The sequence below is a fragment of the Schistocerca americana genome, chromosome 4 (genome assembly GCF_021461395.2).
Source record: "Schistocerca americana isolate TAMUIC-IGC-003095 chromosome 4, iqSchAmer2.1, whole genome shotgun sequence".
NCBI classification, from domain to species: Eukaryota; Metazoa; Arthropoda; class Insecta; order Orthoptera; family Acrididae; genus Schistocerca; species Schistocerca americana.
The window spans coordinates 317,099,324-317,121,236 of NC_060122.1; the positions used below are offsets into that span (position 1 = coordinate 317,099,324).

At 46.8% G+C, this 21,913-nt stretch overlaps 1 protein-coding gene across 1 annotated transcript in view; it reads left to right on the forward strand.

Annotated features, from left to right (window-relative positions):
• Nucleotides 1-21,535, forward strand: part of LOC124612853 (ATP-dependent Clp protease proteolytic subunit) — a 63,795-nt gene extending 42,260 nt beyond the window's left edge. The window contains exon 6 of the mRNA XM_047141281.1: nt 21,320-21,535. Within this exon, the coding sequence (XP_046997237.1) occupies nt 21,320-21,447 (128 nt within the window). The 3' untranslated portion in view covers nt 21,448-21,535. The remainder of the gene's footprint in view (nt 1-21,319) is intronic.
• Nucleotides 21,536-21,913: the final 378 nt, after the last annotated feature.

Below are 21,913 nucleotides of genomic sequence, written 5' to 3' on the forward strand. Positions count from 1 at the left end.
GCTTTACTTCTGCCAGTATCTCGTCTCCTACCTTCCAAACTTTACAGAAGCTCTTCTGCGAAACTTGCAGAACTAGCACTCCTGAAAGAAAGGATATAGCGGAGACATGGCTTAGCCACAGCCTGGGGGATGTTTCCAGAATGAGATTTTCACTCTGCAGCGGAGTGTGCGCTGATATGAAACTTCCTGGCAGATTAAAACTGTGTGCCCGACCGAGACTCGAACTCGGGACCTTTGCCTTTCGCGGGCAAGTGCTCTACCATCTGAGCTACCGAAGCACGACTCACGCCCGGTACTCACAGCTTTACTTCTGCCAGTATCTCGTCTCCTACCTTCCAAACTTTACAGAAGCTCTTCTGCGAAACTTGCAGAACTAGCACTCCTGAAAGAAAGGATATAGCGGAGACATGGCTTAGCCACAGCCTGGGGGATGTTTCCAGAATGAGATTTTCACTCTGCAGCGGAGTGTGCGCTGATATGAAACTTCCTGGCAGATTAAAACTGTGTGCCCGACCGAGACTCGAACTCGGGACCTTTGCCTTTCGCGGGCAAGTGCTCTACCATCTGAGCTACCGAAGCACGACTCACGCCCGGTACTCACAGCTTTACTTCTGCCAGTATCTCGTCTCCTACCTTCCAAACTTTACAGAAGCTCTTCTGCGAAACTTGCAGAACTAGCACTCCTGAAAGAAAGGATATAGCGGAGACATGGCTTAGCCACAGCCTGGGGGATGTTTCCAGAATGAGATTTTCACTCTGCAGCGGAGTGTGCGCTGATATGAAACTTCCTGGCAGATTAAAACTGTGTGCCCGACCGAGACTCGAACTCGGGACCTTTGCCTTTCGCGGGCAAGTGCTCTACCATCTGAGCTACCGAAGCACGACTCACGCCCGGTACTCACAGCTTTACTTCTGCCAGTATCTCGTCTCCTACCTTCCAAACTTTACAGAAGCTCTTCTGCGAAACTTGCAGAACTAGCACTCCTGAAAGAAAGGATATAGCGGAGACATGGCTTAGCCACAGCCTGGGGGATGTTTCCAGAATGAGATTTTCACTCTGCAGCGGAGTGTGCGCTGATATGAAACTTCCTGGCAGATTAAAACTGTGTGCCCGACCGAGACTCGAACTCGGGACCTTTGCCTTTCGCGGGCAAGTGCTCTACCATCTGAGCTACCGAAGCACGACTCACGCCCGGTACTCACAGCTTTACTTCTGCCAGTATCTCGTCTCCTACCTTCCAAACTTTACAGAAGCTCTTCTGCGAAACTTGCAGAACTAGCACTCCTGAAAGAAAGGATATAGCGGAGACATGGCTTAGCCACAGCCTGGGGGATGTTTCCAGAATGAGATTTTCACTCTGCAGCGGAGTGTGCGCTGATATGAAACTTCCTGGCAGATTAAAACTGTGTGCCCGACCGAGACTCGAACTCGGGACCTTTGCCTTTCGCGGGCAAGTGCTCTACCATCTGAGCTACCGAAGCACGACTCACGCCCGGTACTCACAGCTTTACTTCTGCCAGTATCTCGTCTCCTACCTTCCAAACTTTACAGAAGCTCTTCTGCGAAACTTGCAGAACTAGCACTCCTGAAAGAAAGGATATAGCGGAGACATGGCTTAGCCACAGCCTGGGGGATGTTTCCAGAATGAGATTTTCACTCTGCAGCGGAGTGTGCGCTGATATGAAACTTCCTGGCAGATTAAAACTGTGTGCCCGACCGAGACTCGAACTCGGGACCTTTGCCTTTCGCGGGCAAGTGCTCTACCATCTGAGCTACCGAAGCACGACTCACGCCCGGTACTCACAGCTTTACTTCTGCCAGTATCTCGTCTCCTACCTTCCAAACTTTACAGAAGCTCTTCTGCGAAACTTGCAGAACTAGCACTCCTGAAAGAAAGGATATAGCGGAGACATGGCTTAGCCACAGCCTGGGGGATGTTTCCAGAATGAGATTTTCACTCTGCAGCGGAGTGTGCGCTGATATGAAACTTCCTGGCAGATTAAAACTGTGTGCCCGACCGAGACTCGAACTCGGGACCTTTGCCTTTCGCGGGCAAGTGCTCTACCATCTGAGCTACCGAAGCACGACTCACGCCCGGTACTCACAGCTTTACTTCTGCCAGTATCTCGTCTCCTACCTTCCAAACTTTACAGAAGCTCTTCTGCGAAACTTGCAGAACTAGCACTCCTGAAAGAAAGGATATAGCGGAGACATGGCTTAGCCACAGCCTGGGGGATGTTTCCAGAATGAGATTTTCACTCTGCAGCGGAGTGTGCGCTGATATGAAACTTCCTGGCAGATTAAAACTGTGTGCCCGACCGAGACTCGAACTCGGGACCTTTGCCTTTCGCGGGCAAGTGCTCTACCATCTGAGCTACCGAAGCACGACTCACGCCCGGTACTCACAGCTTTACTTCTGCCAGTATCTCGTCTCCTACCTTCCAAACTTTACAGAAGCTCTTCTGCGAAACTTGCAGAACTAGCACTCCTGAAAGAAAGGATATAGCGGAGACATGGCTTAGCCACAGCCTGGGGGATGTTTCCAGAATGAGATTTTCACTCTGCAGCGGAGTGTGCGCTGATATGAAACTTCCTGGCAGATTAAAACTGTGTGCCCGACCGAGACTCGAACTCGGGACCTTTGCCTTTCGCGGGCAAGTGCTCTACCATCTGAGCTACCGAAGCACGACTCACGCCCGGTACTCACAGCTTTACTTCTGCCAGTATCTCGTCTCCTACCTTCCAAACTTTACAGAAGCTCTTCTGCGAAACTTGCAGAACTAGCACTCCTGAAAGAAAGGATATAGCGGAGACATGGCTTAGCCACAGCCTGGGGGATGTTTCCAGAATGAGATTTTCACTCTGCAGCGGAGTGTGCGCTGATATGAAACTTCCTGGCAGATTAAAACTGTGTGCCCGACCGAGACTCGAACTCGGGACCTTTGCCTTTCGCGGGCAAGTGCTCTACCATCTGAGCTACCGAAGCACGACTCACGCCCGGTACTCACAGCTTTACTTCTGCCAGTATCTCGTCTCCTACCTTCCAAACTTTACAGAAGCTCTTCTGCGAAACTTGCAGAACTAGCACTCCTGAAAGAAAGGATATAGCGGAGACATGGCTTAGCCACAGCCTGGGGGATGTTTCCAGAATGAGATTTTCACTCTGCAGCGGAGTGTGCGCTGATATGAAACTTCCTGGCAGATTAAAACTGTGTGCCCGACCGAGACTCGAACTCGGGACCTTTGCCTTTCGCGGGCAAGTGCTCTACCATCTGAGCTACCGAAGCACGACTCACGCCCGGTACTCACAGCTTTACTTCTGCCAGTATCTCGTCTCCTACCTTCCAAACTTTACAGAAGCTCTTCTGCGAAACTTGCAGAACTAGCACTCCTGAAAGAAAGGATATAGCGGAGACATGGCTTAGCCACAGCCTGGGGGATGTTTCCAGAATGAGATTTTCACTCTGCAGCGGAGTGTGCGCTGATATGAAACTTCCTGGCAGATTAAAACTGTGTGCCCGACCGAGACTCGAACTCGGGACCTTTGCCTTTCGCGGGCAAGTGCTCTACCATCTGAGCTACCGAAGCACGACTCACGCCCGGTACTCACAGCTTTACTTCTGCCAGTATCTCGTCTCCTACCTTCCAAACTTTACAGAAGCTCTTCTGCGAAACTTGCAGAACTAGCACTCCTGAAAGAAAGGATATAGCGGAGACATGGCTTAGCCACAGCCTGGGGGATGTTTCCAGAATGAGATTTTCACTCTGCAGCGGAGTGTGCGCTGATATGAAACTTCCTGGCAAATTAAAACTGTGTGCCCGACCGAGACTCGAACTCGGGACCTTTGCCTTTCGCGGGCAAGTGCTCTACCATCTGAGCTACCGAAGCACGACTCACGCCCGGTACTCACAGCTTTACTTCTGCCAGTATCTCGTCTCCTACCTTCCAAACTTTACAGAAGCTCTTCTGCGAAACTTGCAGAACTAGCACTCCTGAAAGAAAGGATATAGCGGAGACATGGCTTAGCCACAGCCTGGGGGATGTTTCCAGAATGAGATTTTCACTCTGCAGCGGAGTGTGCGCTGATATGAAACTTCCTGGCAGATTAAAACTGTGTGCCCGACCGAGACTCGAACTCGGGACCTTTGCCTTTCGCGGGCAAGTGCTCTACCATCTGAGCTACCGAAGCACGACTCACGCCCGGTACTCACAGCTTTACTTCTGCCAGTATCTCGTCTCCTACCTTCCAAACTTTACAGAAGCTCTTCTGCGAAACTTGCAGAACTAGCACTCCTGAAAGAAAGGATATAGCGGAGACATGGCTTAGCCACAGCCTGGGGGATGTTTCCAGAATGAGATTTTCACTCTGCAGCGGAGTGTGCGCTGATATGAAACTTCCTGGCAGATTAAAACTGTGTGCCCGACCGAGACTCGAACTCGGGACCTTTGCCTTTCGCGGGCAAGTGCTCTACCATCTGAGCTACCGAAGCACGACTCACGCCCGGTACTCACAGCTTTACTTCTGCCAGTATCTCGTCTCCTACCTTCCAAACTTTACAGAAGCTCTTCTGCGAAACTTGCAGAACTAGCACTCCTGAAAGAAAGGATATAGCGGAGACATGGCTTAGCCACAGCCTGGGGGATGTTTCCAGAATGAGATTTTCACTCTGCAGCGGAGTGTGCGCTGATATGAAACTTCCTGGCAGATTAAAACTGTGTGCCCGACCGAGACTCGAACTCGGGACCTTTGCCTTTCGCGGGCAAGTGCTCTACCATCTGAGCTACCGAAGCACGACTCACGCCCGGTACTCACAGCTTTACTTCTGCCAGTATCTCGTCTCCTACCTTCCAAACTTTACAGAAGCTCTTCTGCGAAACTTGCAGAACTAGCACTCCTGAAAGAAAGGATATAGCGGAGACATGGCTTAGCCACAGCCTGGGGGATGTTTCCAGAATGAGATTTTCACTCTGCAGCGGAGTGTGCGCTGATATGAAACTTCCTGGCAGATTAAAACTGTGTGCCCGACCGAGACTCGAACTCGGGACCTTTGCCTTTCGCGGGCAAGTGCTCTACCATCTGAGCTACCGAAGCACGACTCACGCCCGGTACTCACAGCTTTACTTCTGCCAGTATCTCGTCTCCTACCTTCCAAACTTTACAGAAGCTCTTCTGCGAAACTTGCAGAACTAGCACTCCTGAAAGAAAGGATATAGCGGAGACATGGCTTAGCCACAGCCTGGGGGATGTTTCCAGAATGAGATTTTCACTCTGCAGCGGAGTGTGCGCTGATATGAAACTTCCTGGCAGATTAAAACTGTGTGCCCGACCGAGACTCGAACTCGGGACCTTTGCCTTTCGCGGGCAAGTGCTCTACCATCTGAGCTACCGAAGCACGACTCACGCCCGGTACTCACAGCTTTACTTCTGCCAGTATCTCGTCTCCTACCTTCCAAACTTTACAGAAGCTCTTCTGCGAAACTTGCAGAACTAGCACTCCTGAAAGAAAGGATATAGCGGAGACATGGCTTAGCCACAGCCTGGGGGATGTTTCCAGAATGAGATTTTCACTCTGCAGCGGAGTGTGCGCTGATATGAAACTTCCTGGCAGATTAAAACTGTGTGCCCGACCGAGACTCGAACTCGGGACCTTTGCCTTTCGCGGGCAAGTGCTCTACCATCTGAGCTACCGAAGCACGACTCACGCCCGGTACTCACAGCTTTACTTCTGCCAGTATCTCGTCTCCTACCTTCCAAACTTTACAGAAGCTCTTCTGCGAAACTTGCAGAACTAGCACTCCTGAAAGAAAGGATATAGCGGAGACATGGCTTAGCCACAGCCTGGGGGATGTTTCCAGAATGAGATTTTCACTCTGCAGCGGAGTGTGCGCTGATATGAAACTTCCTGGCAGATTAAAACTGTGTGCCCGACCGAGACTCGAACTCGGGACCTTTGCCTTTCGCGGGCAAGTGCTCTACCATCTGAGCTACCGAAGCACGACTCACGCCCGGTACTCACAGCTTTACTTCTGCCAGTATCTCGTCTCCTACCTTCCAAACTTTACAGAAGCTCTTCTGCGAAACTTGCAGAACTAGCACTCCTGAAAGAAAGGATATAGCGGAGACATGGCTTAGCCACAGCCTGGGGGATGTTTCCAGAATGAGATTTTCACTCTGCAGCGGAGTGTGCGCTGATATGAAACTTCCTGGCAGATTAAAACTGTGTGCCCGACCGAGACTCGAACTCGGGACCTTTGCCTTTCGCGGGCAAGTGCTCTACCATCTGAGCTACCGAAGCACGACTCACGCCCGGTACTCACAGCTTTACTTCTGCCAGTATCTCGTCTCCTACCTTCCAAACTTTACAGAAGCTCTTCTGCGAAACTTGCAGAACTAGCACTCCTGAAAGAAAGGATATAGCGGAGACATGGCTTAGCCACAGCCTGGGGGATGTTTCCAGAATGAGATTTTCACTCTGCAGCGGAGTGTGCGCTGATATGAAACTTCCTGGCAGATTAAAACTGTGTGCCCGACCGAGACTCGAACTCGGGACCTTTGCCTTTCGCGGGCAAGTGCTCTACCATCTGAGCTACCGAAGCACGACTCACGCCCGGTACTCACAGCTTTACTTCTGCCAGTATCTCGTCTCCTACCTTCCAAACTTTACAGAAGCTCTTCTGCGAAACTTGCAGAACTAGCACTCCTGAAAGAAAGGATATAGCGGAGACATGGCTTAGCCACAGCCTGGGGGATGTTTCCAGAATGAGATTTTCACTCTGCAGCGGAGTGTGCGCTGATATGAAACTTCCTGGCAGATTAAAACTGTGTGCCCGACCGAGACTCGAACTCGGGACCTTTGCCTTTCGCGGGCAAGTGCTCTACCATCTGAGCTACCGAAGCACGACTCACGCCCGGTACTCACAGCTTTACTTCTGCCAGTATCTCGTCTCCTACCTTCCAAACTTTACAGAAGCTCTTCTGCGAAACTTGCAGAACTAGCACTCCTGAAAGAAAGGATATAGCGGAGACATGGCTTAGCCACAGCCTGGGGGATGTTTCCAGAATGAGATTTTCACTCTGCAGCGGAGTGTGCGCTGATATGAAACTTCCTGGCAGATTAAAACTGTGTGCCCGACCGAGACTCGAACTCGGGACCTTTGCCTTTCGCGGGCAAGTGCTCTACCATCTGAGCTACCGAAGCACGACTCACGCCCGGTACTCACAGCTTTACTTCTGCCAGTATCTCGTCTCCTACCTTCCAAACTTTACAGAAGCTCTTCTGCGAAACTTGCAGAACTAGCACTCCTGAAAGAAAGGATATAGCGGAGACATGGCTTAGCCACAGCCTGGGGGATGTTTCCAGAATGAGATTTTCACTCTGCAGCGGAGTGTGCGCTGATATGAAACTTCCTGGCAGATTAAAACTGTGTGCCCGACCGAGACTCGAACTCGGGACCTTTGCCTTTCGCGGGCAAGTGCTCTACCATCTGAGCTACCGAAGCACGACTCACGCCCGGTACTCACAGCTTTACTTCTGCCAGTATCTCGTCTCCTACCTTCCAAACTTTACAGAAGCTCTTCTGCGAAACTTGCAGAACTAGCACTCCTGAAAGAAAGGATATAGCGGAGACATGGCTTAGCCACAGCCTGGGGGATGTTTCCAGAATGAGATTTTCACTCTGCAGCGGAGTGTGCGCTGATATGAAACTTCCTGGCAGATTAAAACTGTGTGCCCGACCGAGACTCGAACTCGGGACCTTTGCCTTTCGCGGGCAAGTGCTCTACCATCTGAGCTACCGAAGCACGACTCACGCCCGGTACTCACAGCTTTACTTCTGCCAGTATCTCGTCTCCTACCTTCCAAACTTTACAGAAGCTCTTCTGCGAAACTTGCAGAACTAGCACTCCTGAAAGAAAGGATATAGCGGAGACATGGCTTAGCCACAGCCTGGGGGATGTTTCCAGAATGAGATTTTCACTCTGCAGCGGAGTGTGCGCTGATATGAAACTTCCTGGCAGATTAAAACTGTGTGCCCGACCGAGACTCGAACTCGGGACCTTTGCCTTTCGCGGGCAAGTGCTCTACCATCTGAGCTACCGAAGCACGACTCACGCCCGGTACTCACAGCTTTACTTCTGCCAGTATCTCGTCTCCTACCTTCCAAACTTTACAGAAGCTCTTCTGCGAAACTTGCAGAACTAGCACTCCTGAAAGAAAGGATATAGCGGAGACATGGCTTAGCCACAGCCTGGGGGATGTTTCCAGAATGAGATTTTCACTCTGCAGCGGAGTGTGCGCTGATATGAAACTTCCTGGCAGATTAAAACTGTGTGCCCGACCGAGACTCGAACTCGGGACCTTTGCCTTTCGCGGGCAAGTGCTCTACCATCTGAGCTACCGAAGCACGACTCACGCCCGGTACTCACAGCTTTACTTCTGCCAGTATCTCGTCTCCTACCTTCCAAACTTTACAGAAGCTCTTCTGCGAAACTTGCAGAACTAGCACTCCTGAAAGAAAGGATATAGCGGAGACATGGCTTAGCCACAGCCTGGGGGATGTTTCCAGAATGAGATTTTCACTCTGCAGCGGAGTGTGCGCTGATATGAAACTTCCTGGCAGATTAAAACTGTGTGCCCGACCGAGACTCGAACTCGGGACCTTTGCCTTTCGCGGGCAAGTGCTCTACCATCTGAGCTACCGAAGCACGACTCACGCCCGGTACTCACAGCTTTACTTCTGCCAGTATCTCGTCTCCTACCTTCCAAACTTTACAGAAGCTCTTCTGCGAAACTTGCAGAACTAGCACTCCTGAAAGAAAGGATATAGCGGAGACATGGCTTAGCCACAGCCTGGGGGATGTTTCCAGAATGAGATTTTCACTCTGCAGCGGAGTGTGCGCTGATATGAAACTTCCTGGCAGATTAAAACTGTGTGCCCGACCGAGACTCGAACTCGGGACCTTTGCCTTTCGCGGGCAAGTGCTCTACCATCTGAGCTACCGAAGCACGACTCACGCCCGGTACTCACAGCTTTACTTCTGCCAGTATCTCGTCTCCTACCTTCCAAACTTTACAGAAGCTCTTCTGCGAAACTTGCAGAACTAGCACTCCTGAAAGAAAGGATATAGCGGAGACATGGCTTAGCCACAGCCTGGGGGATGTTTCCAGAATGAGATTTTCACTCTGCAGCGGAGTGTGCGCTGATATGAAACTTCCTGGCAGATTAAAACTGTGTGCCCGACCGAGACTCGAACTCGGGACCTTTGCCTTTCGCGGGCAAGTGCTCTACCATCTGAGCTACCGAAGCACGACTCACGCCCGGTACTCACAGCTTTACTTCTGCCAGTATCTCGTCTCCTACCTTCCAAACTTTACAGAAGCTCTTCTGCGAAACTTGCAGAACTAGCACTCCTGAAAGAAAGGATATAGCGGAGACATGGCTTAGCCACAGCCTGGGGGATGTTTCCAGAATGAGATTTTCACTCTGCAGCGGAGTGTGCGCTGATATGAAACTTCCTGGCAGATTAAAACTGTGTGCCCGACCGAGACTCGAACTCGGGACCTTTGCCTTTCGCGGGCAAGTGCTCTACCATCTGAGCTACCGAAGCACGACTCACGCCCGGTACTCACAGCTTTACTTCTGCCAGTATCTCGTCTCCTACCTTCCAAACTTTACAGAAGCTCTTCTGCGAAACTTGCAGAACTAGCACTCCTGAAAGAAAGGATATAGCGGAGACATGGCTTAGCCACAGCCTGGGGGATGTTTCCAGAATGAGATTTTCACTCTGCAGCGGAGTGTGCGCTGATATGAAACTTCCTGGCAGATTAAAACTGTGTGCCCGACCGAGACTCGAACTCGGGACCTTTGCCTTTCGCGGGCAAGTGCTCTACCATCTGAGCTACCGAAGCACGACTCACGCCCGGTACTCACAGCTTTACTTCTGCCAGTATCTCGTCTCCTACCTTCCAAACTTTACAGAAGCTCTTCTGCGAAACTTGCAGAACTAGCACTCCTGAAAGAAAGGATATAGCGGAGACATGGCTTAGCCACAGCCTGGGGGATGTTTCCAGAATGAGATTTTCACTCTGCAGCGGAGTGTGCGCTGATATGAAACTTCCTGGCAAATTAAAACTGTGTGCCCGACCGAGACTCGAACTCGGGACCTTTGCCTTTCGCGGGCAAGTGCTCTACCATCTGAGCTACCGAAGCACGACTCACGCCCGGTACTCACAGCTTTACTTCTGCCAGTATCTCGTCTCCTACCTTCCAAACTTTACAGAAGCTCTTCTGCGAAACTTGCAGAACTAGCACTCCTGAAAGAAAGGATATAGCGGAGACATGGCTTAGCCACAGCCTGGGGGATGTTTCCAGAATGAGATTTTCACTCTGCAGCGGAGTGTGCGCTGATATGAAACTTCCTGGCAGATTAAAACTGTGTGCCCGACCGAGACTCGAACTCGGGACCTTTGCCTTTCGCGGGCAAGTGCTCTACCATCTGAGCTACCGAAGCACGACTCACGCCCGGTACTCACAGCTTTACTTCTGCCAGTATCTCGTCTCCTACCTTCCAAACTTTACAGAAGCTCTTCTGCTTCTGTAAAGTTTGGAAGGTAGGAGACGAGATACTGGCAGAAGTAAAGCTGTGAGTACCGGGCGTGAGTCGTGCTTCGGTAGCTCAGATGGTAGAGCACTTGCCCGCGAAAGGCAAAGGTCCCGAGTTCGAGTCTCGGTCGGGCACACAGTTTTAATCTGCCAGGAAGTTTCATATCAGCGCACACTCCGCTGCAGAGTGAAAATCTCATTCTGGAAACATCCCCCAGGCTGTGGCTAAGCCATGTCTCCGCTATATCCTTTCTTTCAGGAGTGCTAGTTCTGCAAGTTTCGCAGAAGAGCTTCTGTAAAGTTTGGAAGGTAGGAGACGAGATACTGGCAGAAGTAAAGCTGTGAGTACCGGGCGTGAGTCGTGCTTCGGTAGCTCAGATGGTAGAGCACTTGCCCGCGAAAGGCAAAGGTCCCGAGTTCGAGTCTCGGTCGGGCACACAGTTTTAATCTGCCAGGAAGTTTCATATCAGCGCACACTCCGCTGCAGAGTGAAAATCTCATTCTGGAAACATCCCCCAGGCTGTGGCTAAGCCATGTCTCCGCTATATCCTTTCTTTCAGGAGTGCTAGTTCTGCAAGTTTCGCAGAAGAGCTTCTGTAAAGTTTGGAAGGTAGGAGACGAGATACTGGCAGAAGTAAAGCTGTGAGTACCGGGCGTGAGTCGTGCTTCGGTAGCTCAGATGGTAGAGCACTTGCCCGCGAAAGGCAAAGGTCCCGAGTTCGAGTCTCGGTCGGGCACACAGTTTTAATCTGCCAGGAAGTTTCATATCAGCGCACACTCCGCTGCAGAGTGAAAATCTCATTCTGGAAACATCCCCCAGGCTGTGGCTAAGCCATGTCTCCGCTATATCCTTTCTTTCAGGAGTGCTAGTTCTGCAAGTTTCGCAGAAGAGCTTCTGTAAAGTTTGGAAGGTAGGAGACGAGATACTGGCAGAAGTAAAGCTGTGAGTACCGGGCGTGAGTCGTGCTTCGGTAGCTCAGATGGTAGAGCACTTGCCCGCGAAAGGCAAAGGTCCCGAGTTCGAGTCTCGGTCGGGCACACAGTTTTAATCTGCCAGGAAGTTTCATATCAGCGCACACTCCGCTGCAGAGTGAAAATCTCATTCTGGAAACATCCCCCAGGCTGTGGCTAAGCCATGTCTCCGCTATATCCTTTCTTTCAGGAGTGCTAGTTCTGCAAGTTTCGCAGAAGAGCTTCTGTAAAGTTTGGAAGGTAGGAGACGAGATACTGGCAGAAGTAAAGCTGTGAGTACCGGGCGTGAGTCGTGCTTCGGTAGCTCAGATGGTAGAGCACTTGCCCGCGAAAGGCAAAGGTCCCGAGTTCGAGTCTCGGTCGGGCACACAGTTTTAATCTGCCAGGAAGTTTCATATCAGCGCACACTCCGCTGCAGAGTGAAAATCTCATTCTGGAAACATCCCCCAGGCTGTGGCTAAGCCATGTCTCCGCTATATCCTTTCTTTCAGGAGTGCTAGTTCTGCAAGTTTCGCAGAAGAGCTTCTGTAAAGTTTGGAAGGTAGGAGACGAGATACTGGCAGAAGTAAAGCTGTGAGTACCGGGCGTGAGTCGTGCTTCGGTAGCTCAGATGGTAGAGCACTTGCCCGCGAAAGGCAAAGGTCCCGAGTTCGAGTCTCGGTCGGGCACACAGTTTTAATCTGCCAGGAAGTTTCATATCAGCGCACACTCCGCTGCAGAGTGAAAATCTCATTCTGGAAACATCCCCCAGGCTGTGGCTAAGCCATGTCTCCGCTATATCCTTTCTTTCAGGAGTGCTAGTTCTGCAAGTTTCGCAGAAGAGCTTCTGTAAAGTTTGGAAGGTAGGAGACGAGATACTGGCAGAAGTAAAGCTGTGAGTACCGGGCGTGAGTCGTGCTTCGGTAGCTCAGATGGTAGAGCACTTGCCCGCGAAAGGCAAAGGTCCCGAGTTCGAGTCTCGGTCGGGCACACAGTTTTAATCTGCCAGGAAATTTTCATATCAGCGCACACTCCGCTGCAGAGTGAAAATCTCATTCTGGAAACATCCCCCAGGCTGTGGCTAAGCCATGTCTCCGCTATATCCTTTCTTTCAGGAGTGCTAGTTCTGCAAGTTTCGCAGAAGAGCTTCTGTAAAGTTTGGAAGGTAGGAGACGAGATACTGGCAGAAGTAAAGCTGTGAGTACCGGGCGTGAGTCGTGCTTCGGTAGCTCAGATGGTAGAGCACTTGCCCGCGAAAGGCAAAGGTCCCGAGTTCGAGTCTCGGTCGGGCACACAGTTTTAATCTGCCAGGAAGTTTCATATCAGCGCACACTCCGCTGCAGAGTGAAAATCTCATTCTGGAAACATCCCCCAGGCTGTGGCTAAGCCATGTCTCCGCTATATCCTTTCTTTCAGGAGTGCTAGTTCTGCAAGTTTCGCAGAAGAGCTTCTGTAAAGTTTGGAAGGTAGGAGACGAGATACTGGCAGAAGTAAAGCTGTGAGTACCGGGCGTGAGTCGTGCTTCGGTAGCTCAGATGGTAGAGCACTTGCCCGCGAAAGGCAAAGGTCCCGAGTTCGAGTCTCGGTCGGGCACACAGTTTTAATCTGCCAGGAAGTTTCATATCAGCGCACACTCCGCTGCAGAGTGAAAATCTCATTCTGGAAACATCCCCCAGGCTGTGGCTAAGCCATGTCTCCGCTATATCCTTTCTTTCAGGAGTGCTAGTTCTGCAAGTTTCGCAGAAGAGCTTCTGTAAAGTTTGGAAGGTAGGAGACGAGATACTGGCAGAAGTAAAGCTGTGAGTACCGGGCGTGAGTCGTGCTTCGGTAGCTCAGATGGTAGAGCACTTGCCCGCGAAAGGCAAAGGTCCCGAGTTCGAGTCTCGGTCGGGCACACAGTTTTAATCTGCCAGGAAGTTTCATATCAGCGCACACTCCGCTGCAGAGTGAAAATCTCATTCTGGAAACATCCCCCAGGCTGTGGCTAAGCCATGTCTCCGCTATATCCTTTCTTTCAGGAGTGCTAGTTCTGCAAGTTTCGCAGAAGAGCTTCTGTAAAGTTTGGAAGGTAGGAGACGAGATACTGGCAGAAGTAAAGCTGTGAGTACCGGGCGTGAGTCGTGCTTCGGTAGCTCAGATGGTAGAGCACTTGCCCGCGAAAGGCAAAGGTCCCGAGTTCGAGTCTCGGTCGGGCACACAGTTTTAATCTGCCAGGAAGTTTCATATCAGCGCACACTCCGCTGCAGAGTGAAAATCTCATTCTGGAAACATCCCCCAGGCTGTGGCTAAGCCATGTCTCCGCTATATCCTTTCTTTCAGGAGTGCTAGTTCTGCAAGTTTCGCAGAAGAGCTTCTGTAAAGTTTGGAAGGTAGGAGACGAGATACTGGCAGAAGTAAAGCTGTGAGTACCGGGCGTGAGTCGTGCTTCGGTAGCTCAGATGGTAGAGCACTTGCCCGCGAAAGGCAAAGGTCCCGAGTTCGAGTCTCGGTCGGGCACACAGTTTTAATCTGCCAGGAAGTTTCATATCAGCGCACACTCCGCTGCAGAGTGAAAATCTCATTCTGGAAACATCCCCCAGGCTGTGGCTAAGCCATGTCTCCGCTATATCCTTTCTTTCAGGAGTGCTAGTTCTGCAAGTTTCGCAGAAGAGCTTCTGTAAAGTTTGGAAGGTAGGAGACGAGATACTGGCAGAAGTAAAGCTGTGAGTACCGGGCGTGAGTCGTGCTTCGGTAGCTCAGATGGTAGAGCACTTGCCCGCGAAAGGCAAAGGTCCCGAGTTCGAGTCTCGGTCGGGCACACAGTTTTAATCTGCCAGGAAGTTTCATATCAGCGCACACTCCGCTGCAGAGTGAAAATCTCATTCTGGACGCTGTGAGATTTGGTCACCAGGACCAGCTGGCTGTCTTCTTGGATGGTATGGAATCACCTATCCAGCCAGGCATGCATAAAAACATATGCGCACAGGCAGGGATGCCCACCTTAAAAGGTGTGGCTGCTTCATCATCGTCGTAATCATCATCATCATCATTGATAAAAAGGAACAAAGTGCAAAATTAAACATTGGAAACTCTAGGTTAGAATATCGACAATGTTAGGAAAAGGATAGATTGCTACTCATCATAAGGATGACTCATTGAGATGCAAACAGGCACAATGAAGAGACTGCCACACACTATCTTTTAGTTGTGCCTTTTGTTGTGCTTTTCATTGTGGCTGTATGCAGCTCATCAGTTTATATTTAAAGTGAGTAGCAATGTGTCCATTTCCTAATATTGTTGACAGTGCAGGATTGATAGGCTTGGATGTTAATAGTTCTTCCATGTATGTTTTAAAAATTCATACAAAATTTCAGCCATGATATTAGAGGCAGGGTCAAACAAAGGTCCTTGACTCCATTCTGTGTGTAAAACCATTGAAAACTGTGAAAACTGGCAGAAGCAAACTGTGGTTCATTATTGGTGCCCAGAGTTCAAGTGGTTCCTTCAGTAGGGGAAAAAGTAATAATAATAAAAATACAGTGGCTTGTACCTTTGTGGTATTCTCTGGTGTTGTCAGGTGTCTGGGAAATGAGAATACGCATCTATAAAATTCAACTTCTTGTCCCCCATGGAATGGATTTACAAAGTCCGCATGCATCCAATCCCGTGGCTAGGGAGGTGTAGGCTATAGCTGGTACACTTAGTGTGATGCAGGTTGCTGTGTCTAACAAGCTTGGTATTATTGAGCCCCCCCCCACGCGCGCGCGCACGCGCGCGCTCACACACACACACACACACACACACACACACACACACACACACACACACTCTCCTTGTACACACTTGACCACTCTCTCTGGCCACTTAGGCCAATGGAGCAATCCAGAATAGGGCAGGGGATCAGAGGGATACTTTACTATCTACTTCCAGACACACAATTACTTCTCCTTTGAAGGGAAGGTATACCAGCAAATCTATGTAACACCCATCGGCACCTGTATGGCACATGGTACCATGTAGAGGAAACCTTTGTAGCCTTCCAAAACCCAAACTCTTGGTCTGGATTAGGTTCGCTGATGACGTCTTCATGATCTGAACTTAGGGCCGGGAGACCCTATCTTGATCCCTTCACAACCCCAATACCTTCTGTCCCATCCACTTCACCTGGCCCTTCTCAGCCCAACATGTGCTACCTTCCTGGATGAAGAGCTGCCTTGCCCAGTATGTTGAAGGTCTCTCAATGACCTTCACAGACAAGCAACATCCCCAGAACCAGTCCACAAATGGATTTCCTGTGCCATATCCCCACACACCCTCAATCCTTCCACCACCCCAAGAATGAGCTATAAAGGAACATTCCCTTTGGCACCCAATATCACCCCAGATTGGAACAACTGAACGACATTCTTCATCAGGGCCTTAATAGTCTGTCATCATGCCCTGAAATAAGGGACATCCTATCCAAGATCATTCCCACACCTTGTAAAGTGGTGTTCCGTCACACACGCAACCTCGACAACATCCTAGTCTGTCCTTATGCCACTCCCAATCCCAATCCCTTACAGAGGGGTAACACCTGCGCAGTCCACCTAACCAGTACGTCTTATTCCAGTCCTGTCAAGCTTATCCTACCCCAATCAGAGGCTGGGACTCTTGTTAAAACAGCCATGTCATCCACCAGGTCTGCTGCAGTCATTGCATGGCTTTTTGTATTGGCATGACAACCAACCAGCTGTCTGCCAGGATGAATGGCCACTGCCACTCAGTGGAGTGAACTGGACTACCCTATGTCACAACATACAGCTAAATATTACATGATTGATTTCAATGGCTGCTTCACAACCCAGGGCATCTGGATCCTCCCTTCCACCAACAGCTTTTCTGTACTGTGCAGATCTGTAGGTTGCTGGTTGCATGTCATTTTTTTTAGACGGAATTTTTCAGTTACATGCTATGTTAATACATGAGAAGTGCATACTGTGTGCTGGACTGGAACACACACATCTGGATACTTGCTATTCAGTTGATATTCAGTGTTACTCCTCATTCTGTATCAGTCTGTCCCACATGTAAGTTTTAGACTTAGTTGAAGTAGTTTCTGGTAGTATGTAGGTTATTCTTCGATTAAGTAACGTTACCAACACTGTGAGTCTTTTGTTGTAAAAGAAGTGCATTGGAGAGCTTGTTAATAAACATTAAATGATCCAAGTTTGATGTTGGCACACAGTAATGTTAGAGGCATATTCCTCTTGTAATAAAGTACTGCCTTAGACTAAATCTGCTGTCTGTTCAAATCCCCATCCAGCTATTCAGATTTAGGATTTCCATAGTGTCCGTAAACCAATTAACACAAACGCCAGCATAATGCCTTTGACATGGCAGATTTCCTTCCCCAGTCTGAGACTATGATGACATAATTGACAAAAGGAAGTTAAACCATAATCTTCCTGGTACTGTGTAATAGTCATCAGAGATGTGATTGAGGTTATACTGTCCAATTAAACTGCCAGTGCCAATAATCCTTCGTGAAACTTTGAGAAACTGCCTGTTTCACTTAATATTTGTACAATAAAAATTGTAGGTCATATGATATACCTAAACAGTGTTAATCATTGCATCATTGCAAGGGTTTTATATTCATTTAAGAGGCTGTGTTGTTAAAGTTAGCTTGCGCACCTGCCTAAAACCACTTCTATCTACCTGCCCCCCCCCCCCCCCCCTCCCTTTCCCCCAGCATCTCATGCAGAACAAAGACTGACATATTCAGACTCAAAATGATGAAGCACGAGCTTGGTATAGCCTCTTGCAAATTTCTGAAGAAACATTGATGCAGCACATTGATAGAAATAAAAACTGTAACTGTATAAGTTGACATAGACAAGGCACGCTGTCTTAAGGAAACACAGTGACCATCTTGAAAAGTTTTTTATTATGTATTTCAGCTTCAGAGCACTCAAATGGTATCATTACAAGTTTTGACTTATTATCAAGTCATTATCAAATGATCTGTTTAAAAAGAAAGTTGCAGGGAATAGTAATAGTATACTAATTTCAAACTACATATCAAACTAACTTCTATACTTAAATATAGTGCATAGTCACTCATCAACTGCACAAGCACTACAAGTTATTATTTAATAGTTGAAGTGCAAATAGTAGTACATAGAAGTTAATCTGATTTGTAATTTACTTTTTTAGTATTTTATGTCCCCAGTTTCTCTTTCTTTTTAAAAGGTCATTTTGATTGAAACTTGGCAGTCATGTTGATGAAATATGTAGGCATTATAACATATCATCTATTGTGTCAATGTCATTTGTTTATTTGAAAATGTAAATTGCAATTTCCACTACATATTTTTTATTGCCAGTCAGTTGTTACTAATTGTAGCCCAATAAACAGAACTCGCCTGACAGCTCGATGCTCTTTAGAACTGTAGCGCTACTCCATGGAAAGTAAATTTCCTTGCCATTTTTCTGTAATGAAGAGACTCCCTTTTGTCTTGAGATTTGATGATAGAATATGGGCATCAGAGTTAACCTCAATTTGTATGATAAGGGTGTTGTTGCTAGCAGCCATTAAATGTTGTTAGAAGTTAATTCAGTTTTGGTGACACAAGTAGTGCTTGTTAGTTAATATTTCATCTGCAAACTGATGTAAAGGACTCAAGAATATATTTTCATAGTGAAAACAGTATAAAAACACTTTATTTCTTTAAATAGTGACTGTTTTACTACTGTGACCATATACTGCACCCATAGAATTTTTGTAACGATGTTTGATGGATGCTTCAATGGCCAAATCTGCATGAATCTTTCAGAAAGGTTATTGTTCTGTTTTCTGAATTATGAAATCCTATGCTGCCATAAAAATCACCCAAATCTCATTCCAGAACTGTACTTGCACATACACAAACTCTGTTGATTTCTAGAATACAGGCAACCGAGGAAATTTTATTGGAGTTGCTGCTGAACTAAGGAATCAGAACCCAGCTTGGTGATTTCTAGTAACCTCTGATATACGTTAGCTTGAAAAAAAAGCAATTCGTCATTCATGATATCTATGTACTTTAACTAAAAGATAAAGAAAGACTTAAAAAATAAACTAACTTCTAGACACTCTAATAGATAATAATAACATTTTAAATAACGTAATTTTTTTTTTAATATTTTACTTTAGTGTAACAATATAAAGCGACGTGAAATGGATCACGCACATAATGTTCGTTGCTTGGAAGGCAAATGGTCAATTTTGATTTATTCGGAGAATTCTAGGAAAGTGTTATCATGTATAAAGAAGGTTGAGTACACAACACTTGTGTGTCTCATTCTTGTATAGTGCTTGTGTAACAGGGATCCCCACAAAGCCAGATTAAAGGAAGACATTGAAGTAATTCAAAGGCATGCTATAGATTTGTTACTGGTAGGTTTGATCGACATGTCCCTGTTAAGAAAATGTTCCATGAACTCAAATTGAAATCCCTGGATGGAAGAAGTCATTCTTTTTAAGTAACACTATTGAGAAAACTGAGAGAACTAGCATCTGTGACAGGCTGCAGCACAATCCTTCTCCCTTCCACATAAGTCTCATGTGAGGCCCATGAAGACAAAATAAGACAGGGCTCATACAGAAGCATATACCATATTTACTCGAATCTAAGCCGCACTTTTTTTCCGCTTTTTGTAATCCAAAAAACTGCCCGCAGCTTAGAATAGAGTGCAAAGTAAGAGGAAGTTCTGAAAAATGTTAGTAGGTGCTGCCACAACTAACTTCTGCCGTTGAATGTATGTAGTGCTACACAGGCATGCTTTGCAGGCACGAAGATAAATACTGGCACAAAAACCTCTGTCAGTAAATAAATTTAAAAAAAAGGTGGAAGATGAACTTCCACCCCAAGTTTCGACCACTGCATTTTCATACATTATCCAACGAAGTAAATCAAATTCCGTATTGTTCATCTTCGAATGTAGCAGCATTTCAATGTACTATGAAAATGCGACTGGCAAGACTGTTTGGGATGTTTGTCAGTATGGCCAACTCTACGCTCTGAATGTTTTCCTACCTGTGAGAAGAGATGGTTGCTAACAGGAACTTTTATGAATTGTGAATCACATGCAGTATTCTCTTCACTGTAAGAATAATATGAATATAAACATTTTGCCATGTATTCTTTCACGTTTACTGCTATCTCATTTAAATCCTGTCTGCCTAATAAACTACGAAACTAGAGTAAGACAACAGGAAACGCGGAAGAATATACATATAATGTCATGTTTATATTCGTATTATTCTTATGCCTAATAGTGATACAGTCAGAAATGAAGCATGGCAGTTGAGTAGATTTTTAAATCTAAGATGACTCTAATTTCTGTGCAGAATGTAATGTACTAAAGAGGCGTCTGCAAAGATTTTCAAACGGAGAAAAATTTTCGCTAAACTCTCGTTCAGAACATCTTCTATCATACGCAGTCTATTATTTGGTTCTTGTTGATCATTATCAAAGAAAGCAGCAGTGTAAGTAACAACCAATAGCAGTCTCTTGCCATTGTTTCGCTAATCAGACGATTTCTCTCTCCCTCTCTCTCTCTCTCTCTCTCTCTCTCTCTCTCTCTTTTTAAAAAAAATTGTAAGCGGTGGTAGCGTGCACAAAAGCAAGCCGTGCCGTGAGGGGCGACATGTTGTTAACTCTGATTATCAGAATGCGACAAACAATGCATGACACAGTACATTAATGCATTTTCAGCTTAGAGTGACGTAAACACCTATAACAAAGAGAAAGGCACTTATCAGATCAAAGAAAAATCAGCAATCAATTCAAACTAGACGAAGCACGTGAAAAAGGAAGGGTACCCATATAAATACGGGCGGAGCGCCTGACGCATAGCAGTGGGTACCTGGTAAAGCTTAATTGCTAAGCTTACGACTCGAACGAAACTACTGTAGCTGTATCGTCATTCATTCTACCTAAATTGTTTCCCATATTACAATGGACCAACTTTGTTTCGATTTGGAGGTGGGGCCTAAAACTTTTCTCTCTCTTTGAATTTCGAGTCTCAAATTTCAGGTGCGGCTTTGATTCGGGAAAAGTTTTTTTCCTTGATTTCGAGTCTCATTTTTCAGGTGCGGCTTAGATTCAAGTAAATACGGTAGACAATCATTCTTCCCCCACTCCATTTGTGACTGGTATAAGAAAGGGAATGTCTAGCAGTGGTACAAGGTACCCTCCACTGTGCACTGCATTGTGGCATGAAGAGTATGTATCTGGGTGTAGATAATAAGTCAGATCAAGTAACATGCCATTTGAATGACCTGAGGCTGAAAAATATTACTGAAAAGGGTGTAAAGAACTTCTTATATGGCAAAAGCACATCTGACCTCCTTTAAACATTTGTTTGCTTATGTGATGGCTATTAACTGGATTTCTTTCAGTTGTTGTAATGAATTAATGTGTATACTTTTAGTATGTGTCAGTTTTACACTTAGTGTCTTACAATGAGACCAAGTAGACAGCAATCCAGTGTTTAATCTTTTTCACGGCATGGTGTTGCTGCATCACATGTGGATAGCTATGTTTCCTGTAAATAATCATTTTTGCCTTATTTATAGCTTTGCCAGGTATTTATTTCCACCCTTTTCATTCTGAGAATTGTAGAATTGTCCAATAAAATGTGTTCTCAGGTTTTTATACTGTGTGCATTACACAAGGGAATTAACATTTATGTGTTCACTTTAGTTATATTTACTTTTTTTATAATAATCACTAATGTACATATTCGGTTTTTTCCAGAGTTGAACATGGAGAGAGACAAATTTATGTCACCAACTGATGCCAAAGAATTTGGCATAATTGACAAAATTTTAGATCATCCACCAAAACCAGGGGATCAAAGCACAAATGAAAAATCAGAAGACTGACAGCACACACAAATTTAATGTTGTTATATATTTATACAATGATTTTCTCATGTTCTTTTGTAAATATAATGAACATTCGTTGTTTTCATTGATTATTCTAGTGCTTCCATCTCACCTCTATATCCCACTTTCTAATTATTGACAATTTTTTTAATGGCTGGTAACTGACATTGTCCTTTGATAGTCCTATTAACTATACAATTAATGACTACATATTTCTATGGGTACAATGTGAGAAAATGACAAGACACAAAGGAAATCGCATGGAACAGTGAATCATACATAATCTAAAAGTTCTTCAAAGTCTTTGAGGTGCCAGCAGATGTGTTCATGTGGCCATCATCCGCAGCAGGCACAGAAATATTTGTTATGTAAATGAAAGCACCTTTTTCTTGCTGCAATGAATGTTATTTGTGCCAGGTGTGGTGTGCCTTCTACTTTAAGTGGACTTGATTGTGAATAACTA